The sequence below is a fragment of the Pan troglodytes genome, chromosome 6 (genome assembly GCF_028858775.2).
Source record: "Pan troglodytes isolate AG18354 chromosome 6, NHGRI_mPanTro3-v2.0_pri, whole genome shotgun sequence".
NCBI lineage: Eukaryota > Metazoa > Chordata > Mammalia > Primates > Hominidae > Pan > Pan troglodytes.
The window spans coordinates 136,382,538-136,397,675 of record NC_072404.2 but is presented as its reverse complement, the minus strand read 5'-3'; the positions used below and the strand labels follow the sequence as shown (position 1 = coordinate 136,397,675).

Sequence of the window (15,138 nt, the reverse complement as noted above, 5' to 3'; positions counted from 1 at the left end):
AGAATATTTTTGAGGGTCTTTTTTTCTCTTAAAACCCATCTGCTAAAAAATGCATGTATTTTTATCTGTGAGAGCTGAGGGGAAACCATTGCAATGTCTACACATTAAAGAGTATCTTATACCCCTTTATAACCCAAGTTTGTTAGACATTTATTTGCATAAGATTAAAATAATTAATTAGGTCAATAAGACCATTCCTAAAGTCTAAAGACAAAGGGCACTAATGTTGCACAAACCTAAGATGGTTAAAAACCTAAAACGTGGAATTTGCTTTAAAGGAGAACAAAAAAATATAAACTGCCCTTGAAAAGAATGATTGTATGCTTATCAAACACTCAGCCTCATTTTGGCATTTAATTAAGCCATTTATTGCTTCAAATGTGTCACCATGAACATTTTGATATACACTCCATAGCAGTAAGGCCTCAATTTTCACCACCTATGAACTGTGAACGCACATTTGGATATTTTGTCCCAACTGTTACATGAGTTTTGTACAACAGAGATTTTGAATGTGTATTTTATAATACCAAAAATACTTACTATGCCCCTTGGTGTAAATGTCACAAAGAATATTAATAGTTGGCCACATTTTTGCGGGGGTGATGAGGTAGTTCCATGTTTGGGCCCATTATATATGACTCAGATATTAACAGGTTCTACCCATTACTAAATACCTGCACCAAATTTTGGTTTCTTTCTTTACACATGCTTCATAAAATATTCAGTGTTTGAGTTTAAAACTTGTCAAAGTGTTTTCTAAGTGATTTGGTAAGGAGTGGAATTCACACTGAAAGGGGATGTAGCAGCTGGATAACAGGATGTTCCTGACTCAGACAAAGAACTTTCTCTTCAAATAAGGCTGTACATAAGGCTTTTTCCTTTGACCATTTCTATAAAATGAATGAGTTTGGAATAGTCATAATATATAGAGGATGTAAATGATACATGTGAGCATTTCCAGGCAATATACTTTGATAAACGAATTGAATACTACATTATTTATCACTTCTTAAAGGGTTATAAAATCTCAAAATATTGAGTATCATGAAATCGTGATAATCATGATATTATGAAATGATGAGTACTCACAAATGAACCTAACTTGTTTAGGGGGCTGGCAGAGTTGTATAATCAGACTGTGGCAGCTCAGAATCATGAGATCTCAAAGGTGGAAGAGATCTTTGAAATCCCCTATCTACCTCACACCCTTTGGGTAGCACTGCATAGATTTTACACTGTTATCTGAATAAGTTCTAAGAAGCTCATAAGTGGTTTAATTAAAGCAGAAATCTGATGGACCCAGTAAGTTTCAATATAAAATATATATGATATAATAAGTATCTTAAAAGTTAAGGATTTTTCTATCGACCAGACTCAATATTATACTTTAAATAAAACCTCCACTATGCAAATTTATAATTTAAATAGCACCTTAGAATAAGACCTATTCTGCAGTCAGCATCACCCTGGTGTAGTAAGGCCCAGAGTGATACAAAATTTGAATTAACTGTCATATCAGCAAGTGGTAGAATCAAAAATAGCTGAATTTGGAGCTCCCGACCAGGGGGGTCTCTTTACTCTATTTGGCTACATTGCCTCCAGTCAAAACACCCATAACCATTATTTTCGTTTTAACTGCTATACTTACACTTCTTCCATGTCTTTTAGACTGAAGGAAAAGCCAGATGATGTTCTAAAAAAAATACATTGGCATTTCAAATTTACATTAAAAATGTCTTTCCTGTATTCTTATATCACAAACTCTAAACATTATTAAAGACATCACAGATTACACAGTATTCTGTGTCCTGGGTCTCTGATTCTTTTTAGATTATGAAAGTTGAAAGTTAATTGGAATTCAGAAATTTTCATTATTAAGTATGTAAAGTATAAATACAAGTAATTTTTTAAAAACTTTATTTTAACACCTAATACAATTGCAATTTTAAGGATTACTTGCACAAAAAAATAAACACATTTGGTATAAAAATGTATCACTTTAACGCCCTTTCCCCTTCAGTCCCCCGCCCCCTCCCTCATGAACTGCACTCTATCTGGATGCAGAAACATAGAAAGACTAATGGCACAAATTACTTTTTACCTACAGGAGTTTCTGTTTATGTACCCAGGTACTCTAGAGGATACCAGCCCACATTATCACATGAACCATTTCCTTCAGCCTGCTGAATTAGTTTCACAAAGAAACAAAGCTTATTATAAAGGCATTTTAAAAACCATTATCTTAAATTCTTTTTAGAAGCACTGACTTTTTTTTTTTTTTGCAACCATTTATATACAGTGTTACATAACAGCTCTGGAGTACAGTACATGCAGCAGAATATACCTGTTGAATATAAAATACTTTCCTTAAAATCTTCATCATTGGAATTCCTTGAAGTCTAAATCATAGAATGCCCATTACTTTGAGAAAATGGTTGAGGAGTACAAATGTCTGCATATGTTGGCCACTGAAATAATCCAAGGCTAACTGGAATAATATTCATAGCACACCAGGAGTGCATAAATAATTTACTTACATTATTAAAATACAACCCATAAAATTCAAGTTCAAGATCTTATAGGATTGTCTATGTAAATCCTTTAAGTGGTTGCCTGGAAATGCATTGTTTCTTCTTTCTCTTCTCTTCTTTTTAAAGTCCTACATAAAATCTTCAGCTGAAGTTTATTTCTTCATCAAACAAAAGGACCACCTTTATTTGTGTCTGCTGCCTCTTCTCTTCATTGCAGCAGTGCACTGTGGACAGTACCATTTGCCTTTTGGTGCCTCTGTCAATCCAACGCAGCCATAATGGAACCATTCTATAGGGCACTAGAAAGCAAAATTGCAAAAAACAAGTTTTCAGTACTTCTGAAGACAAGAGAGTATATTAAAATATGCTCAGGAGACTGAATAATCCATTTAATTTAACAATAATTAGATGTGTGACATCAGAATTTTTAGATCTAGATTATTTAGACATCATTTAGACTAAACGATAAGCTTCAGGAATGAGGAAATGAAGGCACAGAAAAATTATGAATCTTCAAGAATCCTGAGGTCCATGTAATCTAGTCCCCTCATCCTAATGAATGAAAATTCACTAGTTTTCAGCTTTCAAGGGCAAAAAGAAGTGGGATGAATCTTCTATGTAGAAGGTAAATATAACTTAAGATTTTATTTAATAGTCAGCCTTATTTGCTGTCTCATAAAGTAGAATAAGCTGATTGTAATTAAAGACATTAATTTATGTCTTATGCCCTGCATTTCCTACGTGGGTGTTTCTATTCCTAGAAATGTAGAGAAAAAGTATTCCTCTTTGAAACATATTAAGCAGAAAACTCTTTCATGGAAAGTCTTAGCACTCAGAAGAGCACAACTGGGAATAAGAAGAATCAGAGAAGCATGATGCTGGTACTCATAGAAATCTCATTCATCATTTTCACTAACTGCCCCAGAAGAGTTTACAGTGATGTTCTTGAAATGGTTGGGCAATATTGTTTTTGCAATAACCACAAACAGCCTACAAGGGATTCTAGATAGGGAAATAGAAGGAGGCTCTGTCCCAATCTACGTGATCATGTTGCTGTAACCCTATCAGGTCTAGGAAAAGTACACATTTTAATGCACCTAGCCAGCTCCCTCAATCTTCAGATTGTTTTACAAATTTAAAACTCTTGTTAATCTTAGGATCCTGTCACTACTAAATAAGGAGGGAGTCAAAATTACTAGACAACAATATTCTCAGTATTGAATAAAAAACATATCTCTAACTAAAATTAAGTCTCCTAAAAACCAAGAATTCCTTCCTTTCAAATTTCCTTTACTTTTTAGATCAGAGGTGGCTCTTATCAGCTGACACCTGCAGAGTACAGGAAAAAATATTATACTCATGAGAGGAAGATAATCTCACATTAGATCCTCAATTATCCCACCCTTCACTTTAGCACGGTGCAGCCTGAAAGAATGAATTGTTTTAAAATTCCATTTCTTCAATGTGATAAATGAACTGGATTCTAGTAAACACAGTATTTTTTAGTAAAGGGAAAGGAGGGTATTTATAATTTTCATACAACATAACACTTCTGAGACAATCTGCACATAAAACCATAAAATTAGCTTTAAAAATTAAAATAGGGAACACATTAAGGGACACTACCCTATTTTGAAGAGGAATATTCTAGCATTAGCATAACATAATTAATATACCTGCAAACCTGTTTTCTTAGACCAAACCATACAGCAAATAAGAAAAATATTCAAGTAATAACAACCTGTGATTTTTTTCATTCCTAAATAGAAAAATGTAATACTTACATCTTGGTTATCACATCCCACCATCTCACCATAAGATACCTAGTTAAAAAAAATTAAATGTCTTTATTATGACTATGTAACAAACACCTAGATACCAATTAACTGTTTATGTATGATACTGCTGGAAAATAAAGGGAAATACACTGAATATACAATTACATTGAGAATCAAGGTATAATAATTTTTTCCTGAAATACTCTTTTGGGCGGGGTGGGGCAAGGGTGGGAAGAAATGCACAGGAATTATCTGCCCTTCAGAAGTCTGGAAGAACCTGCTATATAAATCACCCGGATGAAGGAGTCATCTTTCTGGGTAGTTCTTATTGTAAAAATTTTAAGTTCCTTTCTTGATTATTTACTTACTGAAAGTTTTTACTTCTTGGGTCACATTAGGTCATTTATATTTTTGCAATTAATAGTCCACTTCCTTGAAACTTCTAAACTTATCTATTTTATGTCCTTTCTCATTTTTCTTTTGCTCTTCATCACCAGCACTTTAGGGCATAACTTGCTAATTCTTGAGTTCACTGAAGTTCTCAGTGGATTGAATAATTTTTCAGACAGGATTAACTAGATGGCATATCTTCTGATTCTCTGCATGAGTGAAAATATATTTACATGGTCCTAGGCAGAGAAATAACTTCTCTGAATATCAAGTTTTGGGGGGCTCTTAATTTTTCCCTGAAAGCTCTACAGACATATTCCATCACCTTCTAGTTTTTTAGTGTTACAGAGGAAAACTCTAGGTTCAGTCTGATTTTGTTCTTTTGCAAGTAATCTACTTTTGTTGTCAGGATACAGGATATGCTTTTCTATCATTTGTACTGAAAAATGTTTATCAGGTGATAGTGGAACAGCTAACAAATTGTTAAAATTTTTAAAAATCAGACTGGCAACTCATACTGTTAGACACAATAATCTGCTGATAGACTAAGTCTTAAATGTGAAGAAACTGAAGCATGCAAAGAACTAGACAAAACCATATAAAAACTAGGAGAAAATATTATACAAGACAATTTTTTGTAGAAAGAAGAGCCAAAGAGAAAGCCCTTCTAAGTATATAATCAATGGCTTGCTTCATAAAAAAAAATTAACAGTCATAACTACATAAAATTAAAATTTTAGAATTATTTTAAAAAAACTAAATCAAGCAAATATTTAGAGTACATAACAAAAACAATAGAAAAATCAGCCGACACCATTAGGAGTCGATTCATAATGTAAAAAACAAAAATGGTCAAAAAATGTCCAACTTCAATAATACTAGTGTATTTAAAACAATCATAATATAAAACTACCAAATTGGTACTTAGTTTTTAAAAGAAAATAATATCCAGTGTTGGACAGGGTTTAGTAAACCGGTATGTTTATTAAGTTTTGGTAATAAATTTCTAGAAAATATATTTTGGTGTCTGTCAAATATTTACAGCCTAATTTTATTTCTAAAAGATTATCCAAGAAATTAGATGTATAAAATGGATTACATTTAAAAAATGCCTGTCGTAATATTATCCCTAATTTCAAACAAATTAAAACCACTAATATAATCTATAGCTAGGTATTGGTTAAGAAAACTATACCGGATGGCATAAGAGATAACTATGTGAAAATTAAAAATATGATCTTAAAGAAAAATCATGTTCGGTATACCTGATTTAGAGAAAAAAGCCAGTAACAAGAAAGTATACACTGTGGTTCCTACTGACAAACTTATACACACATGCATGTGCAAATCTGCATAGACACGTGTTATGAAATGCAAGCTTATGTCTCAAAATCATATGTTGAAGCCCTAACCCCCAACGTGACTGTAATTGGAAACAGGGCCTGTGAGGAGGTGGTAAAGGTTAAATGAGGTCATAGAGTGGGGTCCTACTCTGACAAGGCTGGTGCCCTTATAAGAAAAGACACCAGAGCACACTCTTTCTCCCTCTATCATGTGAGGACCCGGTGAGAAGGCAGCAGTCTGCATCTAGGAAGGGAGCCCTCCTCCAGAACTGAGTCAGTGGACACCTTGATCTTGGACTTCCCAGCCTTCATACCTGTGAGAAAATTATTTTCTGTTGTTTAAGCTACCCAGTCTGTTGTATTTTATTAAGGCAGCCAATGTGCACATGAGGTATATGGTAGTGGTACACCAAAAATGTGTAGTTACAGGTTGTATCTGAGGGCTAGGATTATGGGTAACATTTTTCTTTATACTCAGTATTTACAGCAAATGTCACTTTTGTAAGAAGGGGGAGAAAAGTATACAAATAAAGCAAAGGTATTTTAAGTGAGTTTAAAAAAATGCTTAAAAATGAAATAGTTCTCTTCCTTCTAGTTTATTCAGATTATACTTTTATAGATATAACAGACTTTTACCTGATTACAAATGCAGTATCGAGGTTCATTTGGGTCGTAAGTCCAATCAACCTGACTATTTGAATCAGATTCTGGCACTACAGTTGTTTGTTGAGAGATTTCTTGTACAACAGTTGATGATGAAGAACACGATGATAAGGAAGAAGAGGAGGAGGAAGATGATGACTGCTGGCTTGAAGACTTGTTGTTGTTTCTGAAAAAAATAGTATAAGTTTTATTTGCTCACCATCCAGAAGTTACCTGAGAATAACTCCTAAATAAATAGTATAAAATGAAATGACATCAAATGTATAAATTAAAGTCTAAGCTAAAGTAATCTGGATTTACCAATGACTTAAATTGTAGGTAGTACTTTGAAGAATTAACATAAGTTCTGGCTACTTTACAGACATTATTTGTATTATTTTTTTTTTTTTTTGAGATGGAGTCTCGCTCTGTTGCCCAGACTGGAGTGCAGTGGCGCGATCTCTGCACACCACAAGCTCCACCTCCCAGGTTCACGCCATTCTCCTGCCTCAGCCTCCCGAGTAGCTGGGACTAGAGGCGCCCGCCACCATGCCTGGCTAATTTTTTGTATTTTTAGTAGAGATGGGGTTTCATCGTGTTAGCCAGGATGGTCTCGATCTCCTGACCTCGTGATCCGCCCACCTCGGCCTCCCAAAGTGCTGGGATTATAGGCATGAGCCACCCCGCCCAGCCACTCATTATTTGTATTTTTAAGTAAACTGAATACTCTTCATCAAAACCTAAAGCACACACACAAAAAAACATTTGATGAAAGTGGTTATAACCATCAACTGATGTGTGAATACCTACCATGAGTATGGCAGGGAACCAAGACTGTAAAAATTCACAAGTAATTTACTGCTAAGACCTATGCTATTTAAATTCTAAAAGTATAGAACTTTATCATAAGAAATTACATTAAACTTGTACCATTAAGATGAATTAATTTTTAAGATGTTTGACACTTCTGTTGTGGTTATTTCATATTGATCGCTCTTTAAGGGATTAATTCACAAAAAATATAACATATTTTAAAATACAGAAAATATAACTACTAGGTAACTAATTATTTTGGCCTAGCATTTGAACTTTCATTATGTATAAACACCCAGCATATTCAGTTACCTGGGATAGACAGTGATAAATGCTATTAGGTTTTCATATTTAAAGCTTATACAGTCATCCCAAGTCTCATATACAAAATCTAGGGATATTTTTACACCATCAGTTTTTGGGACCCAAGACTAAGAATGAAGACGCCTTGCTTGCTGTTAATCAAAATGAAAAATCTTGTTTAAAAAAAAAAAATCACCAGGATATAATTTGCATTGCATTAATTTACCTTGAAACACATGGCAAAATAAAGGGTAATAAATGAAAAGCAGTTCCATAAAATGATTTATCTTAATGAATAAAAGAAGATAAAAAGAAGTCATGTATTAACAAACTCAATTTATGACTCTAGAAAAATTAAAAACAACTCTAACACTTTTTAAAGACTTGACACCTTCAAAGTATGGCACTATAAAATGAAAACTGCATGTCTCCCTACCTCTGCAAGGTTAATTTTAATCCGTTATATCCTGCCTTTAACATAGAGAGGCCTGGCTGAAGTGTCAAGTAGACCAAGTGTTCAGTAAAGGTATAGGGCTACTGTAACAATAAAACTTACTTGCTCTTTCGACCACTCCGTGAGTCGGCTGCTGATGAACTGGCATTCTGTGTTAATGTTGTCATAAGTGCCGAAGATGATGAATAGCCAACTGTTTCCCTGGCCATTGAAAATTCTTTTCCCAACTGAAAGTCATTATTCTTAAATGCTTCATAACTGGCTTTTAAACTTGATGTTCTTCGTCCCTCCTTCATCTTAAATAGACATTCATTGATAGCATCAATATATGTAAATATATAGATTTTCTTTTTCAAGTTTTACAAATTATAGTTTTATTTTGGTTTATCAAATGTTAATTTATATTGTTTAAACTATTATTTTCATCACTGGAATTTAAGTTTTGTTTTGTTTTGTTTTTTTTTTGAGGTGGAGTTTCGATCTGTCGCTTGGGCTGGAGTCTAGTGGCACGATTTTGGCTCGCTGCAACCTCCACCTCTCAGGTTCAAGCAATTCTCCTGCCATAGCCTACTGAGTAGCTGGGATTACAGGCACCCACCAGGCACCCAGCTAATTTTTTTGTATTTTTAGTAGAAATGGAGTTTCACCATGTTGACCAGGCTGGTTTTGAACTCCTGACCTCAAGTGATCCACCCGCCTCGGCCTATCAAAGAGCTGGGATTACAGGTGTGAGTCACCATGCCTGGCCTAACCTTTTTTATTTAAAGATTTAAAATAAGATTTTACACAGTTAGAATATAAACTATGGGATGGGCAACTTCTTAATTTGGAATATAGACAAACTATACAGAAGTGAACAAACTCAAGATGACCTAAGTCCAAGGCTACAGGGGAAGCCTTGGAACTGGCAGAAAGAACGAAGAACTATGCTAGCATGTGCTGTGGACTGCAGTCAAGAACATGGGCAACATGAGCAGTTATTGTGAGAAGGGTCTGCATGTAATCCGCACGATAAACCTATTTTTTAGTTTTCATTATCAATCAGGCAATTCCTACGTATTATTTCATTAAATAAAATATCACATATCATGAAATCATGACTTAAAAATGAAAATATACAACGTTAGAAAACTATTTGTTCACATCCCGTTATTTCTATTAGGTTTCCAATGATTCCGACAAAATGTAACATTTTGTCTCTAAACCCTTTACTTTTTACCTGAGCTGTAGCCTGAACTGCTTGAGCAGCTGCCATGGTAATTGCCCCTGCACCAGTTCCTGAAGATAATGAGCCAATGTTATAGGATCCCAGAGGTTGGGAGGAATTCACATTGTAGGCATTGTTAGAAGAGGCTGTGGAATTATTATTTCGACAACCTGTGTAGATGTAAAAAGGAAATAAAAATGGTTGCAGAGAACATAATGTTAGTGAGTCTAAATTACATTATTTCCCAGCACAGACATATAATCATTAAAATTTTTAATGTCACTTGCACATTAAGTCAACTGAATAATGTATTTGGTTTTCCTTTTTCTTCTTTCTCCATATGTATACTTTAACCAGGTAAAGAAACTGTATGATTCATTAATCCTGAAAGACTTTATTTCCCCTTACTCTAACACAAACAAACAAAGCAATCATATTTAAGAAAATTAACTTACCTAATGTATTTTCCTTAGAGGCATCTGACGTAAGGGTGGATAGAAGAGCTTCAGATTTAAATTTCTTTTCAGGAATATGATCTGTTGTCGTATGGTGAGAAGTTGGGTTATATTTCCTTTCTAAATATAAATAAAAAATTCATGTGTTTTTAAACTTTAGAGAACTATGGACAAGGCATAATACTTATATCCAGTTAAAACGTGAAACAGTATGATCTGGGTTCCTCATAAAATACAGAACATGATGTTTCCTCAGAAGGCAGGACAAGCAGAACTCTGTGTCACATGTTTATTAAGAGTAGACTTCTCCACCATTTAAAAAACTTCTAGCAAAGTACTAAAGATAACCCAAGATACACCATGGGCTCACATACAATGTGAGGGAAATTTTGTTTTCAAAACACAATCTACCACTTAAAATAGTTTCCCACCAAATTGATGTGTCAAAAGATGTACTGATATAGTCATTTTTTGACTGTTATCAACCAGCCAGCCAGTCATCTAACTAACAATTCATCCACTCACTGACTTACCAACCATTCAGACTTAATTATATGCCAAACATTAGGTTAAGCACTGGAAAAGCAAGGATGAAAAAGACAAAGGGCCTATTACAAAATAGCTTATTGTTTGGCTCAGTTGAAAAGCTCCCTAAGGAGAATGCTCAGTTGAAAAGCTCCCTAAGGAGAATCAGGTATGTGTATGAAGGGAATATATGCTATTAGTACTATACATTCTCCTTCTATGCATTTAAGAGAAAACAGAATACTCATTTCCGAATCACATATGCTCCCCCCAAGGAAAAAGATAAGTCTGCTAGTACTTGCAATGAAAAAAAAGAAGGGATTTATTTCTCAATTGGTTGTGTAGAGTTAAAAAAAGAGAACATATAGGTGATATAATAAGGTTTTCATTGTTTTTAAAACTTAGCTGCACTACACCAAACTTACTTTCCACTGGAGTATGTGAATGAGCATGGTGATTGTTCACTGGCTGTGAAGGAGTGTCTAATTCCAAAGATCCTAAAAGAAGAGAGGCACAGAGATACACCACCATTAAATGTTACCGCAGAACTTCACATGTCACTCAACTACAGGCAATGAGTTCCCTTACCCAGCAGAGGACTAGCAAGTTCTGATGCATATGCCTGTATTTATTTTAGCCAGACATGTTAGAGGATCACCACTGTCCATCCCACACTGTTATCCTCTCTCTAAACAATAAGTTATCCTTTTCCCAATATTTATCTTAAGTACAAAATGGCTCAAGGCATATTCGTGTCTAATTAGGGAATTCACCATAGTGGGTGCCATATAAATGGATGAATGGACATTGTAATCTCATTACTGGTAAGAGTCAACCTAGTTTTACTGAGTTGAAGACCTTTTAATGGGAGATTCTGAAGTTCTACGTGATGGGGGACATTACTATATGAAAAAAATTATTTGATCATTAAAATGACATTATGATAATAAAGACTTCCTAAAAGAAGTTAGGGATTTTGCTCGCAAAAAGTGAGGAATAGAATCTCTAACACCAAGCTTTAAAATACCTCTAAATACATTTGTCTGGGTTTATTTTTGATCCCTTGAGATGAAATTATGGCAGGGCACAGGGTGGAGCAGTTTTTATAACTTGATCCAATTTTGTTTCATATGTCTGTGTCCTTAGAGAGGATGCTTTATTAACCTTCCTGCAGTACTGAATAGGCATGAATTATCATTACTCACAGCTATCATCAGCATTTTTAAAAAATCAAAGCAGATACAGAATTTTTAATTTTGTCTCAAAATACTTATTATCTTTATATAGGGTTCCTCCAGAAGAAAAGTATCACAAATAAATAGGATGATTATATAAAGTGATGGATCTACTTTTGAACACAAAAATGCAACTATGGATACCAAGACAGATCTGTGATTGGCTTCCCTAGCTGACTTCTAGTGAGAGAGAGATACATAGATTGGCACTGTAAAGAAATCTTTCATCTGTGTGTAGAAACAGGTACATATTCTTACTGTTGAAATGCACCAAGAAAAAAAAGGTTTGTAAATTTTAATTAAATTCTAGTAGAAATTAGCCATAATATTAATTTGGTTCAATTAACATCTAGTGAGTGCCTACTCTACACCTAGTACCACACTAACTGCTTTTATGTACATTACCTATTTAGGTTGAAGAAATGCTAAATTAGTTAAGGAAACAGTGCTCATGCTTCCATTATTGGGAAGTCACACCAAAGAAGTGACAGGGGTAAGTTATAGCAGGAGATCAAATAGAGCCTTGCAAAGAAATATCAAAATGGTTTCTTGCTGCTAAGGGAAAGAAGAAAACACTTCTTTAAGAAAAAGAGGTAGTGTTATGGAACCAATGTGAGTCTTTTTCAGTATAGGCAGTTAAGGAAAAGCCATAAAGTAATTCTTAAGAAGAGAAACTAACAACTTTCCTCAAAGCTTAAGTGTATAAAGAGGCAGAGTAAAGTCAACACACTTAATGCAAGATGGTTAATTTGTCTCCCAATGGTTACGTTTCTTTAAATTTGTTCTTACCACTCAACTTACTAGTATATGTGGATATAAAATGATTTAATATGTTGTTTCATAAAGAGTGAGTGGATGATATCCTATATTATCTCTCTCAGTATCCATGACCCAAACATTTCCAACTGCTAGGGTCCAAGCTATCTGGCCTGGATGCCACCATCCACTGAAGGGCAGGATTTCAAAAGCCTCTGTGGGACAAGGTCTTCTCAGCGATTTGCACATGTACTGTCCAATATTGATGGAAAACTGTAAATTTTACTTACGCCTCTCTAATATTTCTGTAATTCCAGCATTATCAGCTTCCAGCTCCATTTTAAACTTAGCCAGTTCCTGATCCAGCTTTCTCAAGTGTCGATCTACCTGTTTCAAAGAAGATCAAAGATAACCACCAAAATTTGGGACACTGTTAAAGTGTCAGCTTAATGAGGAAACCTAAATTTTTGTTTCTTTTAGTGAATCTGCTTAGTATCCTTGAGCAAGTCAATTAATCTATGCCTCAGAGGTTTTTAATCTGTAAAATGAGGGTGTTAGGCTAAATAATCTCCCAAGTCTCCTTCAATAAATTTTAAGTTCTAAGACCCAGACTCTCAACTTGTTAGGAAATGTTCTATACTCCATTTTCAGAAGTAAGGACATGAAAATTAAAGCAAAACTGATTAGGGATTAGAGAGTGGGAGGAGGGGATGGTGGAGGCTGGTCACTTTTCATAATATGCCCTGTGATTACTTAGAGCCTAATCTCCTCCTGCTTATAAGGCCATCATCCACACTGTCATACGATAAAAGCTATTATTTAGAATGATGAAAGATCCTCAGTCTACAAAGAAGTTCCTATATTCTATACATCTATTACTCTAAGGCATGAGAGTGAATCGTAATGCTTGTAAACATTTATGTGAAGAGGTGAAACAAAAGGGATTGTTAGCCAGAAAACTCCATTCCTCAAAGGATCTGGTTAAAATTATTTTATTTATAATACTATTTCCCTAGTTAACTTGGCAAAATTTTATTTTGTCACTGAGAGATCTTTTGACTAATTTCAGAAAATTATATGACACCTCAAACTAACAAAAAAAGTCTTAATGTATTTTTTAAACTTAATATTAAATATTTTAATATTTTTAAAAACTCATTACTTTGAAGTGAAACCAAAAAATACACAAATTCTTTGAAAAATATTCATGTCACATTATTGACAACATCCTTTTCTAAGTCTAGTTTCCCACTGGATTACTGCTAGAATTAGAAATAACTTTCTTACAGATATCAACATGTGCTATGATACTCTACCAGGGCAACATTTTAAGTAAGGTTTAGAATTAAATAATGTGTAACTAACATGAGGAAGAAGGGGAGAAAGGTAGCAAAACACAATGTGCATGGGTTAGATGCCTATGAAGAGGAGGTAATGTGCTTGACGCATCAGATGACCTATCTTTTCTAGCCCTCAATCTGATCTTTTGAAGTTATTACTGTCTCTACTTTATAGGTGAAGAAATTAAGGCTCAGAAGGGTTACTTAAGTAATATGCCCAAGGTCATATAGCTAATGCATTACAGAAACCAAATTTAACTTTATTTGTAACAAATTCTGCTTTGCCATTTACCTGACATTGACCTCTGAACTTTCTGCATGCAGAAAACAACTGTTTTTTTTTTTGAAAAACATTCTTCAGAATAATATAACTCAAGTATAAAAACTAGTAATATTGTCCTATTATTTGTATTTTATATATTAACAACAATCATTAGGGTGTTGGTTTGTGATTTTTTCAATAACTGAAAGCCAGTTTTCCTTCTACCTTTACACACACATTACTTTTCAGAGTTCTAGAATATTTAAAAACCTATAACATCACATATTATGGATACTTGCTCCTATTCAAAGAATCTGCAGGTAATCGAGCATCCTTTAATGGAACTTCCTTTCCAATAATAGTGTGAACACAGACGTCTGTTATTTGAGCATACCTCTTTCATTGTCAAAATTTAATCTCAAGGGAAATCAGAAAAAATATTCATATTTAAGTTCCAAGACCACTAATGCAATGAAAACACTCCACTGCTTTTTGTACCTACAATTATACTAATAATAAATATTGAGCTATTACGTGCTTGGTGCTGGATTAAATGGAGGATATATGAAGAATGGAAGAGAATCATTGCCTTCATAGGAATTAGAATTTAGCTGACAAATCAAGATTTATATATGATTTTTAATATAATAAGGGATAAAAATATAGTCTAGATGTCACAAATAAGCAGAAAAGAGTCAGAAGTTGTACATTAAAAAGTAACACTGGTAGACACGAAGGAGGTATGAATTAGACAGTGAAGACGGATTGTATTCAAATAGAAGGAAAAAAGGAATCACAATAAAAAATGTAGAGACAGAAAGACAAACAGTATGCTTAGAGAAAAACAAAGTATGATGTAGCGTGTAATATGTATATAAAGCACAGTGAGCAAGAATGTTAGGTTGAGGGGGTAGTGTTAGGGTGAGATAAAGACCTTTCTTTTTCATACCATACACCTTGCCCTAACTCACTTCACCTCTGCATTTAAGGATTGTTTCATTTTATTAAATATATTATTGATAAAGTTCACTACATATGAAAATGTTAAAAATAATGACAAGACTTTCAATACTAGATAGCTCAGAAAAGGCACTAGAACCT

The 15,138-nt window shown here is 34.0% G+C and overlaps 1 protein-coding gene across 2 annotated transcripts in view; it reads right to left on the bottom strand.

The window, feature by feature from the left end:
- Positions 1 to 344: 344 nt before the first annotated feature.
- Positions 345 to 15,138, bottom strand: part of ING3 (inhibitor of growth family member 3) — a 29,866-nt gene continuing 15,072 nt past the window's right edge. The window contains exons 5-12 of one of the 2 annotated variants that reach the window (XM_016945389.3): positions 12,726 to 12,822; positions 10,870 to 10,941; positions 9,920 to 10,039; positions 9,477 to 9,634; positions 8,360 to 8,553; positions 6,682 to 6,874; positions 4,319 to 4,357; positions 345 to 2,833 (exon numbers count right to left, since the gene is read on the bottom strand). In XM_016945389.3, coding sequence (XP_016800878.1) covers positions 2,717 to 2,833; positions 4,319 to 4,357; positions 6,682 to 6,874; positions 8,360 to 8,553; positions 9,477 to 9,634; positions 9,920 to 10,039; positions 10,870 to 10,941; positions 12,726 to 12,822 — 990 coding nt within the window. In that variant the 3' untranslated portion in view covers positions 345 to 2,716. The remainder of the gene's footprint in view (positions 2,834 to 4,318; positions 4,358 to 6,681; positions 6,875 to 8,359; positions 8,554 to 9,476; positions 9,635 to 9,919; positions 10,040 to 10,869; positions 10,942 to 12,725; positions 12,823 to 15,138) is intronic. The other variant, XR_010158958.1, reaches the window with a different exon arrangement.